General features: G+C 35.6%; 1 protein-coding gene across 5 annotated transcripts in view; it reads right to left on the bottom strand.

Moving 5' to 3' along the window:
- LOC132157317 (E3 ubiquitin-protein ligase MARCHF8-like) overlaps positions 1-24,162 on the bottom strand; it is a 90,077-nt gene that overhangs the window by 58,478 nt on the left and 7,437 nt on the right. For 2 of the 5 annotated variants that reach the window (XM_059566607.1, XM_059566608.1), the window contains exon 2: positions 12,495-12,676. In XM_059566607.1, the coding sequence (XP_059422590.1) occupies positions 12,495-12,590 (96 nt within the window). In that variant the 5' untranslated portion in view covers positions 12,591-12,676. Of the gene's footprint in view, positions 1-5,385; positions 5,500-12,494; positions 12,677-15,587; positions 15,719-24,162 lie in introns of those variants that run through there. The other 3 variants (XM_059566606.1, XM_059566611.1, XM_059566609.1) reach the window with 3 other exon arrangements.

The raw sequence follows: 24,162 nt of genomic DNA, 5'->3' as shown, positions 1-24,162 counted from the left end.
CAGCTGCACACTGTGACTCCGTGTTGCTTCAAGCTCATCATTCTGTGCATGGGATGCACATAAGTGCTCTGTGCCACTCTGTATTCGCGCCTTTAGTATTATTAAACCTTTCTGCACATTCAAAGATTATTTATAGTATTTCTTGTTCTGTCCTATCTATGATATGTTGCTGCCTTTATTACTGTGCCATACATTTAAAAGAAACATATTTTATATGTCTATATAAATGTATATGCTTGTTTTTACAGTACATTAATGTATTTTACAGCAATACAAAGAGCAATGTGTAACATGTTATCAGATTTTAGACTTATTCACTTTTATTTGTAAATAAATTTTTTGTCTGCATGTGTTTCTCCTTCCTTCCCGGGTTTCAGCACCAGCGTAATATGGTTCAAGGTTCTTTGGGTGTGAAGGAAGGAGACCAGGGTTGGCGTACTGAGGCTCGAGGAAGATTTTATTTTTAACCAAAACAAACAAGAAAAAAGTCGCGCCACACGCGCATAAATATACACGTTCACACTATCTGCTGGCACTAGCGCTCCGCTGCTGCTGCTTCCTTCCCCGAGTCCTCAGGTCTCTCTCTCTTTGCCAATCCTCAGGCGGCTTAAATAGCGCTCCCCCACGCCAATCACTGTAACGAGATCCAGGTGTTACTTGTTTCTCACTTGAACCACTTACCACCACTCGTCTCTTCACTCTCTCTCCCGTCGCGGACCTCGCTGAACCACGCCTCCCCCGCCACAATTATAATTACACATTTTTTCATTTGTTATTTTTTATTAAAATGAAGTTGTCTATATGTAGTAGATTGTGTTTAACACAAAAGAGTGATGATTAGGTCAACACAGAGTATAGAAATTCTACACTGATTAAAAAAAACTGCGCTGGTATCGGATTAGATCGGTATCGACAAATACTCAGAAATTTCGATATCGGATCGGTTCTGAAAAAATGGTATTGTTACATCCCTAGTTAATACCACAAATTTGGGTAAGAGTCTATGGTAAAAGTATTTATTATAAAAAATTTTTTTTTATTAATAATAACAATATAAACAGCACGTTTATATTTAAGTATGCATATGACCGTCTTTCATATGAGCCGTCGTTCTTCACGCAAATTCCCATGTTATAACTATCAAGACTTCAAAACATTCAAGTTTATAACTGACCAACCTCTAAAAACAAATTTATAGCTGTCCTTGTAGAGAAATATGTAGCTTTGGAGCCGCTACGGTGACGCTGTACAAACTCTTCCAGTGTGAATACTCTGGTGCATCTGCAGCTGCAGTGACGTTGTAGTTACGCTCACCCGCTGCTCATTCACAGCTCACGCTTGTAGTGTGAAGCAGGCCTCAGAAGGCAATATATATATATATATATAATTACAAAAATATAATTATTACAAATAAATAATACAGATTAATACTATATCAATATTATTATAGTGGAAACTAATTTATTTTACTTTCACATGTATTGTTTTAAAACACTAATAATTTAATAACACTGTTAATGTAATCTTTAGCAAATCTTAAAATAAATGGTAATTTTCATATTGTTCAATATAATGTTGAAATGCCTAAATAAACTTGTAGCATTTAAATAGCATTTTTTCCAAGTTTTGTTCATAAAATGACAAAAAAAAATGTTGTACAGTACAGTACAGTAAATTCAAATAATCTATTTCTGATAACTCTGCCACATAACAACAAAACCAACTGCTGTTGGTTTCAAAACATGACAGTCAAGTGCCTGTCTAAGTGGACGTTTTTGGCTAGGATAAGCTGCTATGATGACTTTTTGCCAAATAACAAATAGACATGAGTTCAAGCAGGAGACATAGAAAATAATGCCTTGGGGTTAATTAGGGGGTATTAGCATCTCAGCCCACGTCTTTAACTGCCACACCACCATGAAAATAAGGGAGGAAAAAAGTAATAATAAAGCGAGAAAGAGAGAGACACCAGCAATGCAGCAACTCACCTACAGAATGATGGACAACACAGACAAGTCGTGCTGACAACAATATTGGTATTTTCACAGTTCATTTCTCGAGGATGCCTGGGCAAAATATAGAGGGTACAATGCACATGCGGTTTATTTCAGAAACCTGTGCTGTCTGACTGCCGCAGTGAGGACATCAAGCTCGATCAGGCCTGACAACACAGACGAAACGAATGCTTGTGATTTTGTATGACTGGCAGTTCTTCTTTCTGGCTGTTTTTCAGACATGATGGAAACTATTTGGCATCTTCTCACAAAATTCTCACTTTCAGTGTTGCAAGACTTTCACCTAACACAGAATGCAAGGTTTATTACAAAAGTGGCAGTTGTACGCAACGTATATTTAAAGTCATTTTGTTATGTTAATTAACTGCCAAAAGGCTTGGAAATAGCTACACTTCACTAAAAGTGAATTCTATTTTTCAGCATTAGAAATAGCAAGTGATTACCCTGGGAACATGAGGGTGTGCAAAACAAAACATGAAGCAAAATGGTTATTTTCCAACCCTGTAAATTATTGAGTGTTGCACATTGATTTGATCAACTGTCCCAAAGAATGAGCAAATTGTCTACCAAAAATATACACTTCCGGACAGTAATGTAGCTTATTAAAAAGAAAGAAAGAAAGGTTGCATCAAACAGATTAAAATGATTATGTTACCAAAGATTTATATTTTAAATAAATGCTGTTTTTGAACTTTCTAGTCAAAGATACATGAAAACATTTCCATAAAAATATTAAGCACCACAATTGTTTTCACCATTGATAATAATATCAATTGAGCAGCAAATCAGCATATTATGTACTATGTGACATGAATACTAGAGTAATGATGCTGAAAATTCAGCTTTAAAAATCACAGGAAGAAATTAAATGTTAAAATATGTTAAAATGGAAAACAATTATTTAAATAGTTTTTACTGTATTTCTGAACAAATAAATGTAGCCTTGGGAGTAAACTTTTTTCAAAAACATCTCAAACCTTTGAGGAGTACAATTACCAATATTTCTATTTCATTTTAAAGTCAAACTCGGTTGAAATCAGTATGAGTCAAATCTACCATGCAGTTCATGTGAGCAGCTCTAGTTGTACAATGCAAGAAGATGCTGTGCCCTACATAGGCAGAAATTGGTCAAATATGAGGTTTCAGTTAAGTTGCCTCACTAGGTTTGGACCAAAGCCTAAGTCTAACTAATTAATTATTAATAATATTAATAATGTTCATCATCTGGCTGACTACGACTTTTATACATTTTTCTACAAATCCTGTCATACGTGCACAAACTGACAGTCACCACTTATAAGCTATTACTAAATATTGTAGAAACATAATTTTCTGTAAAGTTGCTTTGTAACGATTTGTATTGTAAAAAGCGCTATACAAATAAACTTGAATTGAATTAAAAAAATTTAATGAACACACAGGCCGTCATCTAATTCACTGAATATAATCAGCAAACCAAATGTGCTTTCATCCTACCACAGTAGTTTACACAGTTCAAAGGCACCCTAGGTTAAGAAAATATTCTGTAAGCACTGCCTCCACCTGTTGTCATCTAAGCCAGCATGATTGTGTGTAGCGTCTGAAGATTTTCCCCGGAGGCTTTGCTAAAAGTGGGAGAATTATCTGAAATTTTCTGAAGAATGTAAACTATAAAGGCCAGAGGCTTCCCCTCAGCCAAGATGGAGCCCTGCAGCAGCTTGTCAGTTTCTCTCAGAGCTGCTCACAAGCATAAGGACCTCCTCAAAATGACGAGAAGGAGCTCGCAATCTGTTGCTGTCAAATGAGAAGTGGGTCATCTTAGATTACAATAATCTTAATCTCTCAAACCAAATCAAGTGGAGGCTGGAATGGTACAGCAGTGTGGGATGTGTGGCAAAATCAATAAATGTTTTTGTTACATTCATTGTAAATGGGCAAAAATAAACACATTTTTAATCCTAGCCAAGGTATTGTGGGTAATGCATGCTGATAATGCATGAAAGAGTCTTTTGTTTTATAGAAATGCAGGTCCGATCCAGTCTATAGCTTTCCCAAACCCATTCCCTGTCTTTCTTTTCAGTAGTCCCCTATCTCAACTTCTCCTGTCCATAAAGGCAATGAAAATTGTTGGTTTGTTTGTGTTTTCATTCATTTACATTTTAATTTTTTTATAGCTTATGCATGAGAACCAAAAATGTTTGTAATTACGCTTGAGCTTCAATTACCATATTTTATATGTGAATAGATGTTCATCATTTAAAGCGATCATGTCTCCAAAGTGGGCTTGGATTAAGCCTCTTGATTGATCTGGATTATTATAATTTCTATCAATTTTTCATTTGTGTTTTGAAGATGAATGAATGTTTTATGAGTTTGGAATGCCAAGAAAGTAAGTAACTGATAATAATTTTCACTTTTGAGTAGTGCTATCAAAAATTAGCGTGTCAACGCATATAATTTTTTTTTTCAGTTTAATGCATGAAAAATATTTTACGCAATTAATGCAGGGGTAGAGCTAGGGTTGACCACCCACTCACAGCTGCTGTTTCAGTTAATTTTTCTCTTGAAAGAATTGCATTTATCCAGTCCCAGAACATCTTTACAGCCACATTAAACGGGGGAGTTTTCAGACGTGCACTTGACCTTAAAATTGAAAGCTCTCAATTATACTGTAATGCTGAATGTCTATAGTCAATGGGGAATATTAAATATTAGGGGAAAACAATTCTTAGAGACAGTATTGGTATCAGTGATACTCATCTTCAAACATAAAAAAGATGCCATTAAACAAATATAAAAAATATATAGTCTTTATGTTGCTTCTACGTTAATTTGAAGACTGAATGTAAATTATTGCAATTTAAAGTAAACTAGTAAGTTAGATGGGATCAATCTCAATTAATTGTGATTAATTTCAGAATATGTGATAAGTTTTTAATTAGTAATTTTTTTATCGATTATCAGCACTACTTTTGAGTGAACTATTGCTTTAAACAATCCTTTAAAATATTGAATGTAATATTATTTTAGGGTTAGCTCAATACCCCAATTTTGGCTGCGCTACAATACCAGAATCTAGTGCTTCAGTAACAATACTTATTCAAAAGATGACCAAGTTGAAAACTAAAGTATATGAATACTGAATACTATGAATAATGAATACTAATGAACATATAATGAATAATGAAAACTAATTTCTTTATTAATTTACACAAATTAAATTTAAATTAAATTGTATTGAAATTAAATACAAATATTATGAGGTCTAAAAATAATTTCGGACTTTGAGCTTGTTACCATAATTTAGAAATTGATATGCTCTTCTGTGTATGTGCATTGGTCAGTGTTGTTAATAAAAGTCTAAATGAAATCAGCTAAATGATACACTCACTTGATGATTTCTTAACTCTATGAAAAGAAACTCTGTTTGATCCATCTTGTTCCTCTCACATTTGCCCGTTTCGCATCAGTTTGGGTAAACTTTGGTGAACTTCAGATCAGCAGCCTATCAAGTAGAGAAAAGAGCAAAATCATGATATTGTGCCATTTGGAATATAATCTATACCCATAATCTTACCATCTACAATTTTATTTCCCTTAAAGGGCTCATGAACTGAGAAATCAAAATTCCCTTGATCTTTTGTCATATTAGATGTCATTGTACTATAAAAACTTCCCATAAGTTTCAGAAACTCAAATCTTTATAATTGCTCTAAAATCAGCTTTTATTGAAGACAATCTGCTAAAATGACAACATGTGGAATGTACCTCTTTATGACATAATAGTGTCTAAACACTGCCTCCGCAGAGGATCAACGCCTGCTTCTACATCGCTGCCTGTTTAGCCCCGCCCACTGATTCACGCACATAGTACGTAAATGACGAGTGGCAAACGCAGGTCTACACAGAAACCTTCATTGGTTTACTTCATTTTACCGTGGAATTGTTCACAAGCAAGGCACAATTCAATGCAGGATTTTCAGAAAGATTTAAACTAAAAAGACAATCCTGTGCCAACTACATTGGATCAGACAGTAATGTCGCAACACACAAGTGTGAGTAACTGTTTTTATTACGTGGTCACTTTTGCATTGTCTGTTATTACAGATCGTTTGATATGTACAGTACTGAGTATTTATGCATAGAAACACAGCATCGTCCATCTATGAAGGATGTAGACTGTCAAACATACACAACTATTAGCCAATCACAGCAGTGGGCGTTTTCTTCAGAGTCAGAGACCAGTGCGTTCTGATGAGGGGGGTCAAAAAAGGACAGAAAAAAGCCTATTACTTCTAAATTATTTTTATGTTAAATCTTGATAACATTATAAGGGGGACCTCAGAGAACAGTACAGATTACAAAACGCCGTTCATGACCCCTTGTATTTCTTATACGTCATCAATAAAGTTGGATCTCTGTTTTGTTTTACTTTGTACTGAAACCACATAATAATAGGCAGTGATTTATTAAAGGAGAAAATGGCATTCCACTCAAGCATGCAGTGCGCTTAATGCAAAAGAAACTTCCATATTTGACAGTTTACTCCGAAGCAGCATTAAACGCCACACTCTGAGTTATGCTGATATCACTGCAAATGTCAAACACTGACACAAACACGTCGCTCTGGCAATCACATGGCACCTTGGTCTCTCTCGGGGAGATTAGAGTGTTGACGAAGCTTAAAAGCGTCCTACAAAGATAGCTCTGGCATTAAAATCCTGTCGCTCCTCAGTAAACATTCCCCCCTGAAGCATCCTGGTGGCTTCATGTTATTTTACAGAGCTGCGAGGCTCGTATCTTTATTAGCATATTATTAACATTAAAAAAGCCCAAAGCAGAGCATTCTTGGACAGACAGATTTGGACAATGGCCGTGTTAATGTTTGGCCAGTTTCCCTGCTGTCCCGGTTACGAAGTGCTTTTACAAAATATAGAGACTTATGAAACAGGAGAATTTACATTTTTCAAAGATAAATACAGTTGTTTGCATTTATGCCAAAGTGGCAGTCCAATTTCTGTCTCCTTCTGTTCGAGTCTGTCAGTTCGCACAAGGCTCATTCTCGCTGCATTTTTTGAGAGATTACTGCCGCACAGCAGCTGCTCATGAAAGCTTCATGCTGTCCGACAAACAGCTTCCAAGAAGTTGTGTGTCTAGAGGTCAGCGTTTGATCACAAAACTCGAAACAGCTCATGCTTTTAGTGTGTTTTTCACATAGTCCTGCTGCTACAGTGCTATCATGACAAGATGATGGTGTCCAGTGGTTAAATCATAGTACTTTGAGATCCTATACAACTGAAGGAAGTTCACATATGATGGCACTGTACACTGTACTCTGAGGTGATTCAAAGAATACTATGGTATTAACATGGTACACAGCCAGAAAAATATATTTTTCTAAGTGTACACAACCTTTCAAAAGATCAGAGTTGGTCATATTTTTTTAAGAGATTTCTTCCCTGCAGCAAGAATTTATCATTTATAATGTTACAAAAGATCTCGCTCTTCTTTTTAACTTTCTGTTCATTGAAGAATCCTCAGGGAAAAAGTTTATCAAAGATTTCCCCAAAAATATTAAGCAGCACAACTGTTTTCAACATTGATAATAATATGAAATGTTTCAAGTGATCATGTGACACTGAAGACTGGAGTAATATGCTGAAAATTCAGCTTTGCTGTCATAGGAATAAATTACATTTTAATATATATTAAAATAGAAAACAGTTTGTTTAAATTGCAAAAATATTTTTGAATATTCCTTTTTTTTTTTGCTTTATTTTTTTTTTTTTTATCATATTATTAAAGCCTTGGTTAGCATAAGAGACTTATTTCAAAGACATTAAAACACCTTGCCACCAGTTTTTTTTCATCAAATAAATAAAAATAATATTCTTCAAAAAAACTTGTATGGCTTTCCTTCTGTTGAATACAAATGGAGAGCATTTGATAAATATCTCGGGTTTTCCATAAAATTACAGTCAGTATGATGATTTTTAATTTATTTTTAGGTCTTGTTTTGGATCATTTGTGGGTGAACTATACCTTTAAGTGTGGCTAACCAAAGTTTGAGTCTGGCTCCCTATTGATAAACGTGGAAAAAAGCATGCAGATTCAGTCTGAGGCCTGCTAAGAATCGGGATATACTGCTGCCTCATGATATTCATTTTAAAAAGATGATGGTAGGTTTTGCCAGTCACTGTTATAAACACCGATTTCATTCAGAGGATCTGTCCCTGATGTGAGCATGTCATGTTTGTAGCAGCAAGACAAAACAAAGAAATATCAGCATGTTATGTACCTGTTAGTTCTGACTCTTGTTTATTTCAGATCATTCAATAGCACTGCATCCGCAATGGCAGCTGGCGCTGAATCTAAAGCAGTGGGAATGAGGGTTTCTTTCCACTGAGACACAGAGGAGGAGTTGTCTGCAACAGGCAGATGGGCTGTGCTTTCTTTGCCTAATGGCGATACGCCCCCCGCCTGATCTGTATGCTAAGCGAGAGGTAAACGAAACTGTCTGGTGTCAACTCCTCCGTCTGTGCCAAACACAAGCTCTAGGTGTTAAGAGCGAAGATTTGTCTCTCTAGACTCCAAGAAATTAAGTGTCGAGCTCAATTAAAGGAAACTATTAATGAAGGAAGGGTAACATAATCATTTACATTAGGCTACAAAAATGTACACAGTGAAAAAACACAGTGTTTGAGCATTAAAGGGTCATATACTAAACGCAGCATAATCCACTGATGGAGCTTTGAAGGATTGTAGTCATTAAATTCCTGCAGGGTTTGATCATCGTGTCTCAGTGACTAATATTAATGGCCCGTCACCCATCTTTATGCATCTGACCAATCAGCATCAATCAAAAGAGCCTCATAAACTACTGAGTGCCATCATTGATAAAGGGTGAAACTCACGAAGCCTGTCAAGAACATGACGGTCATACTTTAGCATAACATTACTTTCTTGGCATTACTTTCTAAGCACATTCCCCCAATTTATAATATCACTGTGTTGAAAAATAAAAAGATAGGCTATATTTCCATTTTGGTTTATTTATAATGCCATTATTTCTTGTACTGTCTTAAATGTATTAAAATTTATTTAAAAAAATATCCAAATATATAATATACTTTCTTTACTGTTTACATACATACATACATACACATACACATATATACATACACATACACACATATATATATATATATATATATATATATATATATATATATATACACATATATATATATATATATATATATACATATACATATACATGCTGCATTTAGTGTATATATACACACACACACACACACACACACACACACACATAAATATTAAAGAACGTGTATTATACATTTAGATATTTATTTTTTATATTTCTTAAATAAAATCAATGTTGTTATTCTTTTCTACAACTCAAGCTATTAAAAGTTTTAATCACTGAAATTATTCTGAAATAAAATAAAATATAAATATTACATGAAAACTGTTGGCATCAAACTAAAATATGCTGAACTGGAAGTACTTGAATTATTAAAACTACAACTGAAATAAAACTAAATGACTAGAAATATTTGATTTATAATAAAAAAAAAATGAAAAAAGCACAAAATTACTTAAATGTGAGCTAAAATTAAAAAGAAATCAAAGTATTCTTTGATATTTTTCAATGTTTCAGTACAGCATATTACAATAAGAATCAAATGAGAATAATAAAAAATTACAAAGAAAATCTGAAATAAAACAGAAATGGATTGTATATATATATATATATATATATATGGAAAATTACATATATTATTATACGTAATATAATATAATATAATATATAAAACATTTTCTTTTGATTTTAGGAAACTTTTTTTTGACCCGCACGTTCTTCATGAGATTCACCCATAACAACGTCTGCCTAAATATCTCTAGTCCACAGCTCCATAATAAAAAAATGAAAAAAACTTCTGGGCGGCACATTGTCAGTGTCAGTCAGGCAGAAACTTGTGAATGTCCTGTCATAAAAAAGAGAGGCAGCAACTAAAACTGCAACAAATCAGACTGACAGACTGCCAAGCCCAGCTATGATGACTATATGATGACTGGTAACCCCACCATGAGCTTGATACACAAAACACTAAACCTGGACAGACACAGAGTACACAAGACTGCAATTCTATTTAAAAAAATCATCAAAATGTCTCAAAATGTAGAAATTTGACGCTTTGATGAAAAGTGATTCTTAAAAAGTGGTCTGGGAATGATGATTTACATACAGTACCAACATGTTGGATTTAACAGAATTATTGCTACTTGAGGCCGTTTAGCCAAACAAAAGAAAAAAAAAACAATGGGGAAAAAAGCAGCCTGTCTCCTGTATCCTGCCCGGTTCTGACAAACAAATAGCTGATGGGTTACCAGCCTCAGGCCCACCAATAAAACATCACTCATTAGTGTCTCCATCCAGTCTTGCTAAAACAGAGCACCGCACTAGAAGAGGACGAGAGAGCACGGCTAAAGAGCGGCTGGCACAGCTACACAAGCTGAAGACTGATGAGGGGAAATATTGAGATTCCTTTGGGCCCGAGTGTTTATGAATCAGGCTTCTCAGAAAAAAACAAACCCTCAGTATTCAAACAGATGATTATAGCATGGGTCACACGGCTGGACAACATCTGACACCACAGCTTCCCCACCTCTGAAACACAGGATCAACCAGTGCTCCCAAAAGTATCTCACTTGCATGAAACCTTATCATATCTGTGATATGCATTCAGGGAAGAAAAGATATCTCTTTAAAGGAATCATATCATGAGAAATACGTTTTTCATTCATCTTCCATAAAGTCATTATACTTCACTATCCAACAAAAGTTTGGAGTCAGTAAGATTTTTCCTTTTGTTCAAAGAAATGAATACTTCTATTCATCAAGGACACATGAAATTGATTAAAAGTGGCAGGAGATATCAATTTCAAGTGTATAACAGTGATAATAATAACAAATGTTTCTTGAGCGGCAAATTAGCATATTAGAATCATTTCTGAAAGATCATAATACTTGGAAGCTGAAAACATCTCTATTTTTTTGCCATCCTTGCATATTTTAAATGATAATAATACTTTACTGTTTTTACTGTATATTTGCTTAAATAAATGTAGACTCTATGAACATAAGAAAAAATATTTTTTTAATTAAATATAATATAAAAAAAAATTAAATAAAATATCACAACCCCAAACTTTTGACTGGTTATGTATGTTAACAAAACTTAATTCCCAATTTAAAAAAAAAGCTTGTATTAAAAATAAAACATCTCATTCTGAAATCTTTGGATTACTTCTTAACACCAGAACAACTAATGATAAGAGTAAAATGATTTAGAAACATTTAAAATGATAAAAAAATAATACTAATAATCTAATAACACTGAAATGTAATCTTTAGGAAATCCTAAAAATCCTAAAAATCTGCTTTATTTTTAATTTATTCAGACAGAATCTAACATAATAAGCTTTGAGTTACACAGAAGCTTTGCGTTTGAACTCCAATCAATATTTTGTCTAATTATTTACTTATGTGGCAAGTAGCCATGTAATAAGTGGAATAACGTACATCCAGCTAGCTGTTATTGCAGACTAAACCCCTTCAGGGTGACGCAAACGCCTCCGCTTCACATCCTGATCATCCTGTTGGAGTTTATTCTGAGATAACAACCTGCTGGATGTACATTATCCCTTAATTATCGGCCTATCACTATCAACCAGAATTTACATTACAGAGCATTCCTAAATGAAAGATTACAAAGAATAGCAATGAAAAATTAGACACATTGATGATTCATTCAAAATAAGATCAGGAAAGCACATTAAGGAGAAAACAAAGTGTCATTTGCAACCTCATGGCGAGTAAGAAGTCTTAAAGGCACAGTGTACCAAATAATTCCTAAGTGTAAGAGAACGCATACAATATTTGTGAAACCTTAATCATGGCAGTTTTTGATGCAGAAATCCTTGACTAATATAATAAGAGAAAAAAATCCCATTTTAGATCCCTTCCCTTTTAACACTCAACACATAGCAAACAGGCACCATGACATCAATCACATCTTTGTTTTATAGTTCTCCTCCCGCGTAACATTTCACACAGTCATTCCTGCCTGTATCACTTACTGAAAACCTGCCTCCCCAAAGCACCCACTCCTATGTATGTGCGACTTCCTCTACTTCCTTTATTGTAAACCGTGTCAGTAGTTTTCATAATTTGGATTGTTCCACAAAGGCATAAATATAAACAGTATTTAAGACGGAGTTCATAAAACAACTTAGGAACCCATGTGTGTGTACAAGATTGTCTCTGAAATCCTTTCCACCTCTGACTGGGGAAAGAAAACATTCAGAACCGTGAAAACAGGATGCGGTCTATCAGTGGGAATGAGGATGAAGGTAACAAGGGTCACAGATTACACTACCGCCTGTTTTTCTATGTCTATTAGGTGGAAGACAAACCTGTTTGTCCTTTTCCTTTGCCTTCCCGCTGCTTGACAACCGGGAGGAAGTGACATCACGAGGGATGACAGAGATTTGGTGCAATGGCATGTTCATCCCCGCAGTTCAGTGGAGCTCACACTCTCTGAAGCTGAAGACTGTCCACCTGCACCGGCATGATGGAAAGAACCTCTAATCCAAATCTGACGGAGAGACAAAAAGAGTTGAGAAATGAATGCTCCAAAAGCAAGCTCATAAATAAATAAATAAATACAAACATAAATAATCAGCTAATCATACAGCATATGGACTTGTCAGATAAAGTGCTTTAATTTTTTTGTGAAATAAGCATCAGATGGCAAATGGAATAAAATAACGAGAAGATAAAAATGTTTTTCAGGGCTAACCCAAACACTAAAATCTAGTTAATAAGAATTTTGTTTTAAGACCAACAAAGATGTTGATCAGGAACACATCTCACACGGTGAAATCACGGTAAGTATTCACAAACACTGCTGCATATTAATTGAACTACAAAAACATCAAATCTCATGCAGAGAGTGAGGAAATGAGAAGCAGCGGTAAAAGTTGAATCACCAATTACAAAAAACCGTCTCCCATATTCTCCGTAATGAAATGCATTCTTTGAAGGAGAACAAAGAGCTCATGGCACGCTGAGACGATGCGAAGTCTGCTTACAAATAGGCCGTTCAACTTCTACCACCATCTGCTGCAACATAACAGCAATTAAAATTCTCTCCATCTTGTGACCATGCCAACAGCCGTGTTTTGTGTAAGACTATGCATCTAGATTCACAACGGCGACCGCCGGCATCAGGCCAAATCCACCAGTTTGGCACTGCAGAATGAAGACGTACTGTAGCACAAATGGATTGATTAACAGACACACAAAACTGCTGGAAAATGACAAACTGATGGACACCGAACACAGAAGTCAAGCTAGTATTGACAATACTGAATATCTCACTGCTGTTTTAGATCAAGACAACAGTCCAACAGTTTGAGACCACACTTTTTGTGAATATTTGTGAAAATTGGTTTTGGTTTATTTTTATTAGATTTTTGCTTTATTTTGTTTTGGTAAAAAATAATAATAATAATAATAATAATAATAATTTGTTTTGAGTTTTGAGTATTTAAAAAATATAATATAAATAAAAAACATAATGCTTTTAAATAAGTAAAATGTAGTGTAAACATAATAAAAACTATTTTGACATCATTAATAAATGCATTGGTAACTGTGCTCATCAACTCATCTGCACATGCTCTTTGGAACATAATAATTGTTATGCAGAAAACAAATACATTTTAAACCGCCAGATAGGAGCCTTTTCACTAGTGGAAACGGTCTTCGAAATTTTAATCTTACTGTACGCACAACAGCTTGAAGTCATTTTCACATTTGGTTGTGTGATTATCAGTGAATGCATATGATCTAATATTATGATATTGTTATAATGGTCAACACATGGGGAGGAGCGGATGAAATCCTCCCTATTTGGCATCAAAAGTGCCATTAATTCATAAGCTGCTTGCAGAACAGCTGGTCAGTTCATACTGTAGGCATCCAGGACTCACAGCAGAGACTGCTCCACATGACTGATCGACAGCCCGTGTTAATCACACCGCATTAAAGCAGAGGGCATGTGACTGCAATCACTCATTTGCCGCCGGATCAATAGGCCGAGGATAATTTTTTGCACTCTAAAACAAATGCAGCAGCATATGGTTTACTGCCAAGTACATGAGGCATTTGAATCCACAGAATCCTGGTTCATGCTGCCATTTTTGTAGGTAAACTTCATGTCATGATCAGTCAAACAGCTTTAGGCAAATGTTGAGTTTCAATGCAAGAACAAACACATCAGTCTCATAGTTTTCGTTGTACTGAAAAAGTGACTGGGCGGGAAAGGAAGCTAGTGGTCAAATTCTTAAGTTAATGCCCTTTGAGGTTTTCATGAAATCAGATGTCATAATAACAATTATAATCTCGGGCTTGGAGCCTGTGGAGTGATGACTAATGCATGATGTCTCTGCCAATTCTCGATCTAAATGAGCAGTGGAAAGTGAAAATGCCTCATTGCAGTCGATCAGGGTGGAGGAGTTAAAAAAGGGCAGCAGTCTGTCAATCTGATGTGCCACGTACAGTATGTACTGTGTAAAGGTCATTTAAGTACTGTTATTACGACTATTGCTCATATCAGAGATTAGGGATTTGAATAAACCCATAAATTTAAGCATTTGGCTTTGTCATGTAAGGTGTCATTTGCTTTTCGGTTAATGGAGGGTCAAAAAGTTCTTGGTTTTCATCAAAAATATCTTTATGTTTGTTCTAAAACAGGAGTGAAGGTCTTGCAGGTTTTGGAATGACACGAGGATAATTAATTAATAACAGAATTGGAATTTTAGGGTGAACTAACCATTTAATGCTGAAGGAGCAAGTAGAGTCATCTAGAAAACAAAAGCCACTTTTCCAACTGCATTGAATTGGATTACAGAGCTCACATTGAGTAACAAAATGATGAGAATATGTGCCTCAGCTCAAATCAGTCACCAAATTCAGGCTCACGGCAGGAACAATGGCCAAGAGGAACCGTTACAGATCCCTGCTGGCAGCATGTGATGAGGTGTACCGTATGCTTCACAACTGCCACAAATACAGCTTTCACGGAGCCCAGAGCAGGGATTTCAGTCTTAACGTGCTTCACATTAGCAATATGAAGCACAGCTCACACAGAAGTCACTTTCAAACCAAGCAGCTTTCTGTTGCAAATCCGTGGAACCAACTTGACACCACTGTGAAATCTTTCGCCCTTATGCTAAACATCCACTTGCATGGGTTTCTAATGAAATGACTGCATTTTTCCTATGAAAATTCGCCAAACAATGTTATATATAACTACACATTTAGAAATGTTGAGTCTGCACTTCTCAACACACCTCAACATTACACAAAGTCCAAACCATTACTATAACGATAAAGACACCATATTGTCGGATTAATCATCCTTTCTGTGAACGGGCCTTCACTCTCTGACAGTAAGAGAGAGCGCTGCACTGTGCACTGAACTGATCAGCCTGGTAAATTACCCTGCTTCCACAAAGGATGATCCATCAACGAGCAGCTGCCGCTAGAAATGACATGAGATCGATACAGCAATGGATCTATCCAAGAGACGGGCCTGAGCCTGTGTGTTTCCCCTCTCTGGAAAAAAATCCTTCTGCTGGTCTCCTGTGCGAGAGATAACGCTGAGCGCCAAGACTCTAACCCAGATTTATTCATCCATGCAACTGTAAAGGTGACACAGTTAGACACAGTCCCTATGGATGTTCCTCCAGACTGAAAACAGAAAACAGCTAAAGTTTCATATGTGTGATGTATGTTTCCATTTAAGAAACTGTCAGTGTTGGGGAAACTTGTCAAGCTACAAGATACTCTTCATTTAAAAGGTAAACTTCAGTCAAGATACACAAACTAGAATACAAACTACACTGAAGCTATTTTTAAATATCAAATATCTTTAGATCACTTTATTTTTTACTTACAAATTTTACATTTGAAAATATGTTTTTAAAAACTAGATAACTTGTATAAATAAGTTTTAAAGGGGTCATATGATGCTGCTAAAAAGAACATTATTTGGTGTATTTGGTGTAATAAAATGTGTCTATGCAGTTTAGGGTTAAAAAAAACATAATTTTCCACATACTGTACATTATTGTTTCTCCTCTATGCTCGCCTTGTGAAATGAAATCGATTTTTACAAAGCTCATCAGTCTGAAAAGCGAGGTGTGCTCTGCTATTCAGTGCATTGTGATTGGCCGAAAACCTCAAGCATCTGATGGAAATGTTATGCCTCTTAACATTTTCCACTTTTGGAAGGCCAAACAAAGTAGTTTCCCTTTCACAGTGAAACACACAGCATCAATACGACATGGCGGCGGCAGCGGCAGCAACAACAAACTACAACGAGAATGAAAGGTACGCCATCTTTCTTTGCATGATAATCTGTGTGGCGGTATGTAAATCTTCCCACATAGTGACATAGACATGTGGGGCGTGTTAGAATGAGACGTTTTGGGGCGGGAAGGGGGGGGGGGTGGACGAGTCGTAACTTTGATAAAGAATATCTCTTTGGATTTGAGACTTCAGTCTTTACAACTTTACAGATCTTCTTTATGCATCAAGAGCTTGTAACACTCCAAAGAGAAAGGGAAAATTGAAATCACATCATTTAACCCCTTTAACATTCTATATATACTGCCGTTCAAAAGTTTGGGGTTGGTAAGATTTGGTAAGGTTGGTAAGGCTGCATTTATTTGATCAAAATACAGTAAAAACTGCAATTTTATTAAATATTATTTCAATTTAAAAAATAGGTTTACTTTTTTAATGTATTTTAAAATGTAATTTATTCCTGTAGTGCAACGCAGAATTTTCAGCATCATTACTCCAGTCTTTTCACTGTCACATGATCTTTCAGAAATCATTCTTATATGCTGATTTGCTGTTCAAGAAACATTTCTTATCCTTAATGATGTTGAAAACAGTTGTGCAGCTTAATATTTGGAACAGAAACAGTGATTTTTCAAGATTCGTCGATGAATAAAAAGTTCAAATGAACAGCATTTATTTAAAACATGTCTTATGCAACATTATACAGGTGCATCTCAAATTAGAATGTCGTGGAAAAGTTACATTATTTCAGTAATTCAACTCAAACTGTGAAACTAGTGTATTAAAAAAAATCTATGCACACAGACTGAAGTAGTTTAAGTCTTTGGTTCTTTTAATTGTGATGTTTTTGGCTCACATTTAACAAAATCCCACCAATTTCTCAACATCAACAAATTAGAATACTTCATAAGACAAATAATAAAAACATTTAGTGAATTGTTGGCCTTCTGGAAAGTATGTTCATTTACTGTACATGTACTCAATACTTGGTAGGGGCTCCTTTTGCTTTAATTACTGCCTCAATTCAATGTGGCATGGAGGTGATCAGTTTGGGGCAATGCTGAGGTGGTATAGAAGCCCAGGTTTCTTTGACAGTGGCCTTCAGCTCATCTGCATTTTTGGTCTCGTTTCTCATTTTCCTCTGTTCAGGTCTGGTGAGTTTTCTGGCCAGTCAAGGACACCAACTCCATGGTCATTTAACCAACTTTTGGTGCTTTTGGCAGCGTGGGAAGGTGCCAAATCCTGCTGGAAAATGAAATCAGCATCTTCAAAAAGCTGGTCAGCAGAAGGAAGAATAAATCGGTCCAAATTTTCTTGATAAATGGGTGCAATGACTTAAAAAAAACACAATGGACCAACACCAGCAGATGACATTGCACCCCAAATCATCACAGACTGTGGAAACTTAACACTGGACTTCAAGCAACTTGGGCTATGAGCTTCTATGTTTGTGGCTTACCCTCCTTGTGAAGGGTGTCAATGATTGTCTTCTGGACAACCGTCAGATCAGCAGTCTTCCCCATGATTGTGTAGCCTAGTGAACCAAACTGAGAGACCATTTTGAAGGCTCAGGAAACCTTTGCAGGCTTAGCTGATTGGCTTTTCACCATATTCTAATTGGTTGAGATAGTGAATTGGTGGGTTTTTGTTAAATGTGAGCCAAAATCATCACAATTAAAAGAACCAAAGAATTAGACTACTTCAATCTGTGTGCACTGAATTTATTTAATACACAAGTTTCACAATTTGAGTTGAATTGCTGAAATAAATGAACTTTTCCACAACATTCTAATTTATTGAGATGCACCTGTAAATGCATTCGATGAAAGAATATTCAGGATTCTTTCAAAAGGAAGTGCAAATTGTATTTTCAACTGCGTTTTCCAAAGCAAAAAGGCAAACGCTAATGCAAGACCTGCAACTGCATTTGGATTATGTCACAATTTATGCGTTCACATGTGGAAAACGCAATTCCAAAAAATTAAATCCTGAATGTTCTTCCATAGCATTTACCATCACTTTGATAATTTAATGCAACATATATGAGCAAAATTATTAATTTCTTTCACTTTCCTGACCCAAACTTTTGAACTGTAAAAGTCTACATACTGTATATGATCAAAAGTAGCATCTTCCAAAATATTATACTACTGACAAATAAATATCTTGAATATTAATCAAATAAATGCCATGCACACCACTGTGCAGGAACAGAAATGAATTAAAAATGAAAAAAAATAAATAAACCAGTGCATGTAAAAGAACAATGTAAGTGAACCATTTCACTAAACTGAACACGGCTAGCTAATGGGAAATGTAGCTTGGTACTAAAAAGCTACTCTGATTTGAATTATTGCACACCACTGAGAAAGTAGCTAACTTACTAGCATGACTACTTTTATTTATTCAGTTACTCCGCCTCATTGGAAACTTTCATGATAAATCTGTATTCAACAAACACCTTGGTTGCAGTTTTTAAATGTTTGTTTCCAGTATCAGGCATCAACAGGATTTACCCCTGCTGTTTTTTTCCAAACAGTTGCACAATCATACGCCTTAATATCTAGATTCCTCCGGATTTCAACCAAATGGATAATGTCAGGTAGTGTCATATGTGACAGAAGTGATGATATCAGATAATTATTCAAAGCTCAATAAGTGGCTTACTGGCTTAAACCCCACCAGTGTGCTATATTACATGACCTCAAGATCAGAGCAGGACACAAACTCCACCAGTGCTGGAACATCCTCACAGACTGTTAAGAGATTATAGCGGGATAAACCGGACTTGATGTGTACTGATGAAAGCCTGCTGATGCTCACACACACACACACTCTGTGCTGCACAGCAGTACTTTCATTCCTTCATTTCACATTTAGAGGCTAGAACGAGCTCAAGAATAAATTATCATAATGTTTTGCGTGTAAACACGTTGTCCTTTTGGGACACTGTAATTTATGGAGCGAAGTGTTAAACCACTGACCGATTCCTTGATCGATGGTGTCAGATCTGCTATCGTCTGAATAAAACAAAGTCATTATGACATTTGTATGTAGGAAACGTATTGATACGTTTGTCAGTTTATTATGGACGAACATGCGTTTCTGTCACGAATCTGTGGTGGAAACATTAACAAGGTGTCAGAATGTTCTACATTATTAAACAGTGTCCTCAATCCTGAATTCAACTGTAAAACTCTTTCAAATAAACCTGCCCCTAAATGGCACAACAAACTGTGATTGGCTGTTTTAATGTCAAACAGACCTTTTCTAAGTGGGCGGTTCTTGATCAGGAGGCCGACTGGACTTCATGTTGATAATGAAAAAGTGCGTTTGACTTTGCTTGCGACTGTATTTGTGATCCATCACAAGATTTGGCACTTGCAGTCAGAAGAGAAATTGGAAAAAGACATGAATCGGAAACTTCTGCTTCCTATAGTGACACTTACACATTGTTTTGTATTTTATCACAGATAAAATGGATAAGAAGCAAAATTACAGCAGAATGTTCAGCATAAGCCTATGTTTTAAAGTGGAGTCTACATTTTTATTTTGATAAACATGACACAATATAACATTAAAGGGATAGTTCACCCAAAAATGAAAACTCCGTCATTAATATCTCACCCACATGTTGTTCCAAACCTGTAAGACCTTAATTTATCTTCAGAACATAAATTAAGATATTTTTGATGAAATCCGAGATCTTTGTGACCCTGCATGCAACTGAAATGTTTCCAGGCTCAGAAACGTAGTAAGGACATCAATAAAATAGTCCATGTGACATCAGTGGTTCAACCGTTAATTTACAAAGCTATGAGAATAGTTTTAATTGTACAAAAAAAACTATATATATATATATATATATATATATATATATATATATATATATATATATATAAAATCAACAATTCAGAAAGCTCACAGATTTCATAAAAAATATCTTAATTTGTGTTCTGAAGATAAATGAATGATGGGTTTGGAGCAACTTTAGTAAATAATAACAGAATTAAAATTTTTGGGTCAAATATCCCTTTTAATTTGTCATCTTTACTGTTATAAAAACCAAATTTGTGAGCAAATGAAGGTGTCAGAATAAATGCGAAACACGTCATCGTTGTCACCGGTGAATCTAACCAATTGTTAATCAGTTGTGTTGTCATGAGAGCTTGTGTGGTCAATCTGAAGAAACTGTGCAGAATGAACTATCCAGTTATCTCTTATTGCTCTTGTGGTAATTTGATGGCATACGTCACAGTGGTGTGCCATCTGCGCTGTCTTAAGTCAAAAATTCAAAGTCAGACACTGATCGGTCTGCGCAGCGCCACATGAAGTCGAACACCCTTAAAGTCTAGCCTTGTAAGACTTAGAAACACATGACCTCAGGGTACACATGCATTTTTGAACACACAGTCACACACACACAGTCTCTGCTGCCTCAAACAAGAAGAGTCTTCAAAGAAAGTAAACCTTTCTCACACTTTGAAGACAAATCCTGCAAATTTAATGGAGACGGCAGACCTTCCTAGATTTTCTGCATTAGTTGTAGTTTCTGTCAAAGCCTCTCTCCATCCACACAGATTCCGAGCAGAGCACAGGAGGAAACTGTATGGCGGATGACTTCATGTTTTGCAAGAGGAGCGGGATGAAAGGTTTTGAAAATTTAGTGAGGAAGGCGAAACTGCAGACTGCATCAAATCATCAAAACAAGTCCCTAAAAAGCATAGAGATGGTGAAAACCTTAAAACATGGTGCACGGATAGCATCACTTTATCTTATTACGTTATTCATCTGCTTTAAAAGTAAAGAAAATTCAAACGGGAGCTAGGTTTCAGTAAATGCTTTTCTATCTATCAAAATGTTAATGGTAGGTTAGTGTGCAAAAGGAGGTGCTCATTTAGGATGTACTCTTGTTTCTGAATGCATAATCGCCTGGATGCAAAATTAAAGCACAATATGTGAATAATTGGGTCATTCAAAGGTTAATTAGTACCTTAATTTTTGATTGGTAATATGCGTTGCTAAGAACTTCATTTGGACACCTTCAAAGGCAATTATCTCATTATGTAGAATTTTTTGCACCCTCATATTCCAGATTTTCAAATAGTTGTATCTCAGCCAAATATTGTCCTATCATAACAAACCAGCTTTCAGATTATTATTATAAACTAATTCCACATTGCACAAGGTGCAAATAACCTTACGCCTGTTTCACACATAATCCGTCTGCAGTGCGTATGAGTTTCGTATTTTTTTACGCACCCATGTTAACGGATTCCAGCGTTCACGCGGTTGCGGTCCGTCAGTGCGTTCCAGGAGCGGTGCATCTGCAGCAGTGCAGCGGTCGTTCACGTACAGAGTAGCCGATTGCAAACGCTCCCTTTGTGAAAGCACAATGAGTATGAGTCCGTGCTGCTTCTGCACCACATACGAAACGCATACGCAATGCAGTCAGAGTATGTGTGAAACAGGCATGCGCCTTGTCGAGGTTTCCATTGGGAAGCTTCTTAAAAAAAAAAAAAAAATACCATGAGGCAAACCCGTGGCTTCCGGTGCATCCATGTTAGCACGTCATGTTTGATGTGTTAACTTCACATTAGGCATACACACAGATTTAAAGACTCGTTCTCGCCCCCTACAGATTCGGTTAGGTATACATCCGCGCTAAAATATCAAGGTGAAAGTCATCATAGCTCATAGTAGCATAGTAGTATAGACCCAGCTCCCAACCCAACTTTGAGAATAGATTAATGGCGATATATTTTTTTAATATTTTATATATATATATATATTAAAAAACATTTTATTATGTTTAAAAACATTCCAGTGATGTTTAATAGTCACTTTCAAAACAGGAGAACGAGCATGTCCATCTTTATAAAAAAGAAAAGCAATAATGTAATTTGTGATTCTATAAAATTGCCCCATAAAAATAGTTATGTCACTGCTGAATCAGTTCACAGGTCCACACTCATTACGGCAGTCTCAAACAGCAGCAGGGTCAGCGGAGACCAAAGTGCAAAATTCAGGATCATTCCTTTTTCATCATTAACTGAAACAAAATGTCCCTCGAATTTCCTGCACTCAGACCTTAATAACACTTAAGGTTACCACCACAATAAGCAGGAAATGGCATTTGCAGAACAATAACAAAAGAAAATTACAGCATGTGCTGCAGTAAGTAACGTGGTTAATTACTAACTTAAACTAAGAGGATGTAGGTAAAATACTAAGGGATTATTTACACTTGTATTTACCTAATGTGGAACACAAAAAGGAATTATTAAGCTGTTCTTTTACAAAGAATATTCATGATGATGAGCACCTTGTGAATATACTATGGAGACAGTATTGTCAGCAAAGTTTGGATTATGTGGATTATGGATTTAAATTGTAACCAAATATACTGTAACAAAAATTTAGCATTACATTACTTGCTTGCCAATTGATCATGAATGGGTGCCGTCTGAATGAAAATCCAAAAATCTAATTAAAACATCCCAGTAATACACAAGTAATAGTCACGACTCCAGTCCATCTGTGTTTGTAAGAAACAGATCCATCATTATCACTTTTTAACTTTAAATCTACACAAGAACATTTCCTGTTGTCCTTTCAAATCAAAATCCATCAACATACAGTATCTTTGTAACAGATTGTTTTGGCTTATAAACAGTGCTTGATCTGTGCATATTTCTCTCCTGATTCACTGGAAAAAACTATATTATGGCTAGAGTCTAGTATTTTAGCTGGAAGCAATGGTTGTGAAAACAAAAACATCTTAATGGCGGATTTGTTTTTTATAAACTTGTAACTTTTCTTTTAATAACTCATTAACTGATAGACTGTTGTAATATGAATTAGTTGTAGATTATCGTGATGTTTTTATCAGCCAATTTGGTCTTTTATTCTGATGGCACCCATTCACTGCAGATGATCCATTGATGAGTAAGGGATGTTTGGACAATATCTGCTTGAAAAATACCTAGAATGCAAGGAAAAACAATCTGATTCCAACCAGAAACCAAGTTCAGAACCTTGGGTCTCTCTTTATGAGAAATAAAACTGCTCTGAAGTGTGAAACAGCTAACCTTATACATATACAGTACTGCTTGTTGGTGTACATAGACTAATCAGGACTGGGCTATCATCATAAGCACACAAGTGAAGATGACTAAAGAGCACTGCAATTCATCATTTCATAAGTGGATTATAACAGTTTTTTCTTTGAGTGGCCCAAAGAGCTCTTACTCAGAGCAAAAATAATCTGTAATAGAACGTCTGATTCAACTCAAACTAATATACAAAACAGTGACATGGTGTCCATAAACAGTTCTAGTATGCACTCTTATTTACACATCCCGAACAGTGTATTTATATTTGCACAAACATAATATACATAGGGCTCAAAAGTCCACTTAAGTAAAACATTTTTCCTTGTGCTTCGCTGCTATAGATAAGTGCAGTAAACAATTTTTTTTCAAGGGTTTATGATTATCATAATAAATTGATTTTTAAAAATGATAAATTCCCATTTGCAATTTCAGGCAGCATTATATACTATTTTTGTACATCTAAAATTACTGGAAGCAGATGATACTGCAAGCCTCACACAAAGATAAATGGCCACATGCTTTTACTTAAAAAATGTGGATAGATTGCAGTGTCATGGAAGAGAAAGAGCACTGAAGAAAATGTATGCAGTAT

This window comes from Carassius carassius, chromosome 14, assembly GCF_963082965.1.
Source record: "Carassius carassius chromosome 14, fCarCar2.1, whole genome shotgun sequence".
NCBI lineage: Eukaryota > Metazoa > Chordata > Actinopteri > Cypriniformes > Cyprinidae > Carassius > Carassius carassius.
Note: the sequence above shows the minus strand (reverse complement) of the source record. Positions and strands in the feature narration are given on the sequence as shown.